This window comes from Anarrhichthys ocellatus, unplaced genomic scaffold (genome assembly GCF_004355925.1).
Source record: "Anarrhichthys ocellatus isolate YVR2014 unplaced genomic scaffold, GSC_Weel_1.0 scaffold2, whole genome shotgun sequence".
Classification (NCBI taxonomy): domain Eukaryota; kingdom Metazoa; phylum Chordata; class Actinopteri; order Perciformes; family Anarhichadidae; genus Anarrhichthys; species Anarrhichthys ocellatus.
The window spans coordinates 5,684,989-5,695,951 of record NW_022280032.1 but is presented as its reverse complement, the minus strand read 5'-3'; the positions used below and the strand labels follow the sequence as shown (position 1 = coordinate 5,695,951).

At 41.6% G+C, this 10,963-nt stretch overlaps 1 protein-coding gene across 2 annotated transcripts in view; it reads left to right on the top strand.

Annotated features, from left to right (window-relative positions):
- shisal1b (shisa like 1b) overlaps nt 1–10,963 on the top strand; it is a 36,094-nt gene that overhangs the window by 20,251 nt on the left and 4,880 nt on the right. The window contains exons 2-4 of one of the 2 annotated variants that reach the window (XM_031863177.1): nt 649–859; nt 3,917–4,130; nt 6,825–7,127. In XM_031863177.1, coding sequence (XP_031719037.1) covers nt 793–859; nt 3,917–4,130; nt 6,825–7,127 — 584 coding nt within the window. In that variant the 5' untranslated portion in view covers nt 649–792. Of the gene's footprint in view, nt 1–648; nt 860–3,916; nt 4,131–6,824; nt 7,132–10,963 lie in introns of those variants that run through there. The other variant, XM_031863169.1, reaches the window with a different exon arrangement.

Sequence of the window (10,963 nt, the reverse complement as noted above, 5' to 3'; positions counted from 1 at the left end):
ATGTGTATATATATATATATATATATATATATATATATATATACACATATATATATACACACACATATATATATACACACATATATATATACATATACACATATATATACACACATATATATATACACACATATATATATATACACACATATATATATATATACACACACATATATATATACACACACATATATATATACACACATATATATACACATATATATATACACACATATATATACATATATATATATACACACATATATATATACACACATATATATATATACACACATATATATACACATATATATATACACACATATATACATATACACACATATATACATATACACACATACATACATATATATGCTCCAAACGTCTGAAATGACAGCATCAAGTGCAAAGATTTCTCCTGTCAAAAGCATAAAAACTGTTGTCACAATAGGGATTCCTCCCAGAGTGCCAATTTCAATTATAATTGATGCCCGAGCCATCCCATTATATAAACCCAAGGACAGATTTGGAAAGGCATCATGGGAGCTCACTGCCAGACAAGCTGTCCACACAGTAGGGTGGAACTTACCAGAAATACAAACCAAATCTCTTAATCTTTCCCCTCTCTGCACGTCTTGTTCCCACCAGGAGTCCTGACGCCCAGCAGCAGTCATGTGAGAGGAGTTGTCAACAAGCAGAGGATGCCCACGCCCACTTAAAGGAGAGCCACCCCCTTCCCTCCATCCCCCCTACCTCTCACTCCCTCCCTACCTCCCACATGAGGACGAGAAGATGACTATCACCAGCCGGCAGTCCTTCAATGTCCTGACGGTCATCTTCCTCTTGCTGTCCACTGCAGGTCTGTAAAGTTTAGTGTGTGGTGTTTATCAGTGAGTCTGCCTCTGTGGCCCTCGGAAGTTCATATTTCTGCTACTATAGGAGCCTCCAGACACTCGGGGTGTTCTCATGTTATATGCTCAGAGTGGTTTAATAAACGCCGGATGCTTCGAAACGTGTGTCTCAGTCTTTTACTGAGAGAGCCACTAGTGCCATGAACTAAATGCAGGAAACAACCCCAAAAGACACAGTTGATATGGATAGAAGGAGATACCTCAGGGCGCTCTCTAAATGAGGACATACAGCGTAAAACTGTGAAGAGAGCACATTATAACCCCAAAAGATACAAAGAGAAGAACCCAGCCAACGCGTATCTCTGAGATACGGCATATACATTATGCACAAGGGAAAAGATGCCAACTCAAGTTTTAAAATGACAAAATAGGGCAAGAGGAGGGTGGAGGCAGAACAGGAGCAGGTTGGAATAAATGGAAAACCTATAATCAGCAGAGTGAGCGTGAACGACTTTTTAACTGTTGTTCAATTCTTTAATTTGTTTGAATTTGTGATTTTGATGGTACATATAGCATATTGATGGTAGGGCAGCAACTAACAACTCTTTAACATCAATTTAATAAATAAACAAGCCTTTTTTTAATAAATCTATATTTTTGTCAACAAAAGTAGCGAAAAACAATTGACCATTAAAGTGTCCGAAAGTTACATAAACAAGTTTGTTTTGTTTGGGCAAATGGTCAAAGCCAAATGATATTCAATTTACAATGATTAAAAATAGCAGAAACTTACCCCTGAACAGCTAGCACCAGCGAATATTTGGCATTTTTGCCTGATAAATGATTGATTGTTCTATTGATAAGCTGATGGCATGTATTATGCTGTTTCAGAAGAAAGATGACAAACTGTGGGCCCGAGTGTAGCCATCAATAAATAAATATGATGTCAGAGCATGTTGCTTGTTAGGGAATGGCAGAGAGAGCCATGGCAGTTTTCAGACCGCAGATTGTAAACATACTGCAACGCTGGAGCCAAGCTGTTAACTGTATCCTAAATTTCAAGAGGTGTTAATGAAATTAAGCAGGTGGGTGTGTTTACAACTGTATGGTTTCCAGAACCAGCTGTTGCTCATTTGTACTCTTCTCTTTCCAAACCTTTAAGTCTTGCGTCGTTAAAGGACTTTATGGTCCACTTCCGATGTTCTGTTTCTTGCCAGTTCATGCACCAACAAACTGCTGACCCCTCCTTTACGTGCAACGTGCTATGGGACATCATGAGTTGATTGCAGAACCACGGTACAGTCAATGCAAAGGTCAAATGAAGAATTTTATACAACAACCCTTCACTTCTAATCCGGCACCGCTTCACTGCACCGCCTCTTCTGCTTCGGGTTGTTGAAGGGAAGATGGCTGGCCACGCCGAGCTCATTATAACCTGAAAGAGCAGTCTCCTTTCAAATGCTGATCCATCCCTGCCGGAGATTACTGAAAGACTTCTATCACTCCGCAGCATAAATGGACATTGAACTAAATCACAGCGAGAACACTTTTACTCCCACATTTGTAGGCTACGCTGATAAAAGGAAACATACAAGATGAAGACAAATCAGTTACAATAGAACTAATCTGGATGAACTTCACATGAAACTGCCTAATTTAATTCACGCTTAGGAGGAGAATGATGAAGCAAAATGAATCAAAGAGCCTAATTTATTACAAATCGCCAAATGATGTACGTAAATAGAGCCAGACTGATATATCAGCATGGCTGTTTTGGGACCCAAAAATTGCATCAGCGTATAGCATTTGTTGTAATAAATAAACGCCAAAGATATATTTACTGTTATTTATAAACAGTGTCACCATTAGATAGAGCAGACAAGTTTATTTTTCAATTTTAAAAATTGTCCTTTGGAAGAGATATTTGTTATAATTCTGGGCTGCAAATATTAAGGAGTATGGTCTTATTTATATATGGTTTTAGACAACTCTTGAGTTGTTTTAAAAGGTGCTATTTAAGTTGTTTCTATGGTGAAACAACCAAAAATAATCACGTTACTGTGATATGTGGCATGTTTTGTGTTATCTGTCTTATGCGTATGTGGTTTCTCTGTAACTTATTGTTATTGTTGAAAATCTTAGTCAGATGAATAATTTCAAGGAGGCTTTCCTTATCAAATAATGGGTAAATAAAATGAAAAAACAAACATATTTTGGGCAGTTTCTATATAATTACTATTCAGTTTACACAGTCTGTCCCCGGGCAAACTAGAGCATTCCTTATTTGTCTTGTTACCAGTAATATAAAGTGAATATGCTTGATATGTGATACTGATGCGTTATCAAGGCACTGAGGCCCCATAAACTGACACTAATCATATCTGGTTCATTTCTCTGACAAACTGGTGATTTATTATCATCAGATGGAGTCTGCAGCTGCTGCTGAAGTAAATCGCCAGATTCTATAACAAAAACAATATTGCTTTTTTCCCTTTTGTGGCAGCAAGTATGCACAGATTTATTGCCTCCTAAAGCAGTATGGACTTCAATGCACAGCTACAGATGGATGATGGATGTAAATGAGCCAGAGTAATATTTGTACCACTTTATCTTTGCATTATTCAATAATAAACTCGGTACTCTTATCAGCTCGTATCACTCCAGCTGCCAAAAAAAGAAGTAGGACTGACATAACAAATGATGTAACCGGTCTGAGGAGCATATTTGGTATTTCCATCCAGAAGCACTCACACGCGTATGTTTAAGTAATGACCTAATAGATCAGACGCACTCAGTTTTTGGGTTGATGAGCTTTTGCCATCAACGCCTGTATGCTTAAGGTGGCGTCTTCTATCTGCTGCTGAAGTTTGGAAGGTGTTTCCTTGACAGCTATTTGTCGTCAATAATTCGAGTAAGAGGTTGTCATTTTCAGAGTAGGAAGACAAATACAAACTCCATCTCAAAAGGTCATGAGTCACATTTCACTGAGTGTTTGTGTGTTTGTCTCCCGCTTTACTATAATACTTCCTGTCTGACATTTGTGTTTGTCTTCCACAAAACTGCAGCCCTCTCCGCTCATTACCGAGTGTGTGAGCCCTACTCGGACCAGAAAGGGGGTTACCACTTCGGCTTTCACTGCCCTCGCCTCTCGGACAACAAGACCTACATGTTCTGCTGCCACCACAACAACACCGCCTTCAAATACTGCTGCAACGAAACAGAGTTCCAGATGGTCATGCAGATCAACCTCACCACCACCTCAGATGGGTATGCACACAAGTAAGTAAAGCCATTTGACCCGATTTGACCTCTTTACACACCTGAATCTGTACCAGTACCAGAAGTTAGTCCCATTTCTTTTTTGGTTTAATTTATCAGTTTCCTTTTTTAAAATATTGAAGTAAAATTCCATTATTATCTATATCAACACCGTTCACCGTAGTGTAGAAACATTCTAAATGTTCAACTCACCAGGGGTGTCGGCCCTTATAAGGATACTACAAAAGAAGTCATAATGCTCTAGAGCCCAAGGGGTAGAGAATGTTTGGCATTTTTGCAAAAATTGTATTATCAAAAGTTATTATTCTGTCAATCGACTAATTGTTAGTTACAGCTGTAAAGCAATCCAAAAATAGGAAAGGATATCTACTTATATGCTTCATGGTTCAAGAGCACTGAGCCGAAATATTGAGTGCTTTATTGACGGCCACATTGCTTCACTCTCCACATCAAAAGCTCATCGGTTCTTCGTTGGGCCATGATGGAACTTCACTGCATTTGGAATCTGTTTAATAGTTCTTGAGTTATGCTGCACAACACAAACAAACAGGACCGATGCATAACCTCCGTGGCTCAGTGGAGGTAATTAGGGAGAAAATAGGTTGTGCTGAATATCTTCAGTTGAGTTTTATGGGAACAGCTTTGGTGAAACAAACAGTTTCAGAGATGACATTTCCTCAGATCAGATAAAAACAGCTGGTTGTAGTCTGCTTGCTCACAAACGCTTCGCTCCCTCGACAGCATCGCACTCATTGACACCGCTTGCCTCTCACTCAGAGGGTTTGTTGACATTGATCCACACCTACAGAGGCATTCAAAACCACCACAGAGAAGAAGAGCAGATGCTGAAAGCAGTTGTGTTGTGAGAGTGACGCCTCCACACGATAGCTCACAAAGGCAGGTGTTAAGTGCTGGCTAATATATCAAGTTTCACTATGATATCATATCCTACAGAGCAGATGCAAGACTTATAGTACGTTTTAGTACTGTTAATAGCAAACTACATTACACGTACCGATATGTGACAAAGTACTTATACACATTTATTCGTTGCAGCATAAACAGATTTCAGCTGAGTGAGGGACACAGAAGAACGAGCCTCTTGTTCTGTGGGAGCTCTCAGCTCTCTGTGCTAATGCCCTCCCAGCATGCCTCGGCCCCGGGTGGTTCACACTGCCCTGCAGCAGGTCATGATATTTCCTTTTAGTGTCAGATGTCCTCTTTGGCCGCTCTTTCATCCCGGCTCACTGGGCGATAGGGCTGCGGGTCTGATATTTACCACAGTCCAAGCGAGTTAAACTGGCCATAATTCTGCTCTCTACTCACACTGCATGGGAGAAAAATGGTAATGTAGTTTGAGATTTATTGCGGTTCAAGGTAAAACTAAAGGCGTTTGTCCTCTGAGGGTTTCATGAGTCAGTGCTCTGTACTATATAGCTCACCATGTAGTTACAGAGTAGCTGGAATGATGCAGAGTCGGAATAGATTCAGAGAAGAAGAGTCATCTTAGAATTAAATTTCAGAAAAGCAACAGTAACAGCAAGAAACCGTTGACAGATAATCAATTGCTTCTGCTTTCCTTGCTGTGTTGAATATTGAATAACATTTGTTTTAGTTGTGTGGTCATGATCGATCCCTCCGAGGACTGTGCACATGTTTGCTTACCTCCAGGTTGACTCAAGTACAGCCTGTTGCCCCCACAAATTACCCGAGTCACAAACTACATTGTAGGTGAATGTCTCAAAACGCAGAGGTGAAGAAAGGCAACTGCGATTAAGGATACAATTAGATTTGAGTGCAGTCGTGGCATTCGCCTGCCTAACAGATGTTCATTTTAAAGCCATTTATTCAGATAAATATCCCAAGGCCACATCGTTTTCTGAAAGAAGTGGATTCACTTGATCAACTGAACTGGAAGCTCTTGGGCATCACTTTTTTTGTGAGGGCTTCAATCAATGCAGTCAAACAAATTGCAAAGTGTGCCGAAATGACATAATAGATGGGGTTCCCTCCAAATAAATCTTTATTTTGAATAATATCCTGCTTCCTCTCTCAGAGTCGTAATAATACTTTTTCATTCCGTACGATAGAATCAACCTAATAGGACTGAATCACTTTCAATTTGTGCGAGATTCCCTAACTAAGTGTCCTCAGTGCCATAGAAACAAAGACATCGCACCCAGATATTTAGTGTCCCTGTTTTGGCAAAATGCTGCCTCTCAAATTTCTCAGGGAGCTATTTTTGCACATTTACCTTGCTGTACTTTATGGATGTGGGTGGGCTAAACGAAAGTTCAAAAGTGCCACATAAATGCAGCTGGATCATGTAATACATGACGAAAATTTACGAGTAAAAATTAGGAGCACAGATTTTCGGAGGAGCAAATGGATTAAGATGTGTATTGTGCTACTGAAATGTGTTGTAGAATTGAAGAAGCAGCAAATGGAACAGATGGAGGGCTTCTTAATAAATTTTTGCTTTTTGTTTATTTAACTAGTTTTTATCCAGGGAGGATTTGATGAACGTCTTGGTCTTGCCACATGAACAGAAAACATTCACACTTGGCATCATAGCTGGGATTTAAGGGCCCAGCTGAGGGGTATATGGATGGTAGCTATGAGCATGCGAGAATGTTTATCATCATCTTTCCCAGATTACACTGTGCTAACACTCATAGTCTGTCTCTCACACAGTAATTACACAGCCCTGGTCGGCGTGTGGATCTACGGCTTCTTCGTCATGGTGCTGCTGGCGCTGGACTTTCTCTACTACTCAGCCATAAACTACGAGCTGTGCCGGGTGTACCTGGAGAAATGGGGCCTGGGAGGACGCTGGCTGAAGAAGGCTCGCAGTCAGTGGCACAGGTCCATGCCAGAGGAGAGCGAAGCCCAGGCTCCGGCCCAGCCCATGGTCCCGAGCCACTACCAGCCCAGACACAGCCTCAGAGGGGAGAGCCACAGCCCCACACTCCTGCCCTACAACACGTCCACCGCATGGTGAGTCACTGTCCGTCACTTGGCGATTGCCAACCGGCAGTTTGGCACGTCCACTGTAAAGCTGCAAGAATCAGCAAAACGTGAACTAAGATTTACATCACAAATCACCTGGGTAATTACAGCTGGTGTCTTAACAGAAGTATCTCAATGGGAGCGCTGGCAGTGTGAAAATAATACTTTATAAATCACAGACAGGAAGCTGGAAAAGACTGTAGATCAGTTCTTTGGACCATCTGATGATGTAGATTAATTTAGATGAACATTTAAAAAAAAGGAGAAACAATATGGAAAAACAGAATTACAAAATTAAGTAAATAACTGTTTCCCCAAGTAGTAAGCAATGATCTTTGTACTCAGTGTTTTGCCATGTAGAGAGAGAGCAACATGGCAGGGAAACACTAACAGGACAAATTAGAGCATTTCCAGCATATTTTCCCAAGCCAACATAGAGGAAGCTCAAACATCAAGCTCCCCGTTTACTTGCATTCCTTATTAAGAGTGCAGTGCGCACACAAAGATACACACAGGACACAACCGCGCATGATTACTGCCTACCAATGGTATTGCTACTAGAGGAACTATGTCCCTGTCAGAATCACAATTTGGGTTTTAAGTCTGACCAGCTCATTAAGGAGCGGTCATTATTAATGAATAGAACAGAATAAATGTGAAAGCTGCACTGCTCGCCCGAGGCCCCCAACTCTTATTTAACCTGAATGATTCGACTCCGAGTCACATAAGAGACCTTTCATGGAGTTCCTGTGGAAAAAAAAAACACCTTCTGCTGTCCTTTTGGTTCATCATTTTCTTACCTTTGAGCGCAGTCACAGGAGTCTCAAGGTGTGTTGGGCTGCGTGTGTGTGACTGTTAAAACACAGCGCGAGGAACTTATTCTTCTTTTGGCAGCCAGTGCTCAGACTTTCATAATAAAGCTACACAATCACAGAGCACAGTCTGAACAAACCTACATTTCTGTGCGGTCCATTTTTCATGCAGTTCTTCGTCTCTGTCTGACTGGGGCTCAGAGTCTCTCGCTAGAGGTAGATATCTCTCTCGGGTCATGATAATTTAATGTGGGCAGAGGTTTGACAAATGGCTCTGAGAAGCAGCGTTGACTGTGCGAGCCATAGATAGGGGAGCTGGGATGCTGCAGAAGGATCCTGGGGCTGCTTTGCTGGTGGAAACATGGTTAACTTACATTGGACATACCCATGGAGTCTCCTCATTAGACATGAAGTCAGTTCAATATGATAGGACTAGACTCACTAGGTTGACCTGCACTGGAAGCTCTCGAGCTTTAAGCCAGAGGAGGTCTCTAAAAAGGTGTTTGAAACTGCAGCAAAATGCTCATTGAGAGCATGCTAAATTCATGGTAATTCGTGCTGACGATGACTGATGGGAAAAGCTTCAGAATAGATATTGACGTGGAATAATCTTCTGCATTTTTTTCCCTTTAAAAAGTTGAGTCACTTTTTATTAAGAAACAGGTCAGTTTTTAAAAAGGAGCTATGGATATTCTTTGATAATCCATCAAATCAGTTAAAACAAAAAATACCAAAACGTGACAGATGCTGGGAAATAAATTCAGTCACAAAGTTTCTCGGCAAGATTAGAATAGCTTGTTTGCAGTTTAACACAGTGAAGCACTTCTCACAATCTAGACAATGCTTACACATTTTGTTAAATGTGTGAAGTAACCAATAGTGTATGTACACCACAGCTCATGTTGCCCACACAGTGCGTCATCGGATGGACCATGGTTTATTTGCGGGAAGACAGATCTTTATCCCCAGAGAAGTTACAGGGTAAATCCAGGTCCAGTTAGTTGAACATCTGTTGGACTAATGTAAACAAACAGAGATGGGGTCAAGTCCCCGCAACTGGCGCAGCAGCATCTAAAAACAACCCAGTCGCACAGCAACTCGGGAATCCAGCATGCACAAATGGTCACCAGTGCATCGGAGCGATCTTCACAGCAAGTCAAAGTATCAAATTATTTCTCCACATGCAGAGATGTTTTTCTTCAGGAAAAAGTGCAGCTTGGCATTCAGCATGTGGTGATATTGTTTATCATGTCGCCACGTGAGCAGGCTGGTATGCTGCAGATCTGCTGGGGGTTAAGTGTGGGCGGCCTGGGAAGCTGTTGTTACTTTCTCTCTGTGGATACCCTTTATTGAAAGCTCCTATTCATGCATGTGCAATCCAGGTGAGAGAAAAACAACAGGTCTGCTAAGCCGCACTTTATAGTTAATTGTTCCTTGATATGAAGAATGCATTGTTTCTTTATGGGCAGGGAACTGACAACAGATGGGACTTTAGTCACAGGGCAATGTGGCACGTAATGGCAGCAACAACCCACTCAATGATTGATAAGAGGTATTTGTACCACAGGGGTTGTCTGCAGTTGAAAGATTATGAAGTAAAGCTCAGCTAATTTGAAAAAAAAAAAAAAAACCTGAAATATTGATTTATTTCTTTGTGGCTAGACATTACACAATGCGCCTTTAAATAGGAAGTTCCTGCTCTCTCTATAAATTGCTCAGCAGCTTTAAAGCCCTGATTGGTTGTCCACTCATACATAGCCCATTAAAGGAAATTAAAAACTTTGGCCAAGATCCCAGTTAGTGCCAACCCTTTGCCCAGTAGTTCACCTCGAGCAATTATGGGTAGTGGGGAGCAGCAGCAGCATCTGGATATCTTGACACCAGAAGAAAAAGTGGAAAAAGGAGCTGGCAGTGAGCATCTCCTATATTGTAACTTGTTTTTTACATCCTTGGGTAGTGTGCCTGACACTCTCCTCTCTCAGAACTGCGAGAACTATCTGATCTGCAGCTGTCATTTCAGTCTGGCTATATTGCATATAATTTACATAAATTTAGTTTGTCTTTACTCAGTGCTGATCAAGACTTGCTGTGCAAATATAGCTCTGCGATCAAGATTAAATACGCTTCTTTGCTCATGCTCGGTGTTAAAATAAAAAATATGATCTGTCCAGTGTACCCCGACCTCTCGTCCAATTAGCCTCCTCCCGTGACCCTAAAGGATTAGTGGGTATAACTAATGGATGAATGGATGATTCAACTTTGGTTTAATGTGTGCGTAGCATTAGCCAGGAATAAAAGTGAGAGAAATGAAATGTTGGGCAACATCAAATGGCACCATCGCACATCAACAGAACACGTCAAAGAGTCATTTGGTGATTCATAAATCACTTGGCACCAAGTTACAGTGGCACCTTGTGCCAGTAACAACCCACTCACTCAAACTTGGCAGCTTCATTGGGCCAGCTGAGCGTAGCCACGGATGGAGCCGTCCGTGTGAAGTGGCATCTGTCACCACATTCACCTGACTCACCGGCCATCGTAACACTGCGTCTTACAGTCAGACTTCAGTGACTCAGCCTTATCACACAGTCAGAGTTTCCGTCACTCCGCTAAGTCTGTGTGTAACATCGCTTTGGTCGTAGGTCACCACTAACACCAACACTCAAAGGCCTGCAGGTCTGTCTGCCAAGGAAATTACACTTGGGAAATGGACTTGTATAGCTCTTTTCTAGTCTTCAGACCACATGTCATTCACCCATTCACACCCATTCATACACTGATGGCAGGGGTTACAAAGCAAGGGGCCACCTGCCCATTAGGACCAACATTCATACACTGAGGCACAGCATTCGGAAGCAATTCGGGGCTGAGTGTCTTGCCCAAGGACACATCGACATGGACCAGCGGAGCCGGGGATCGCACCGATCGATCTTCTGATTGAAGGACGACCTGCTCTACCACTTAGCCACAGTCGGCTCCACTCTGGAAGCTGAAACAGCAATTCACGTCTTT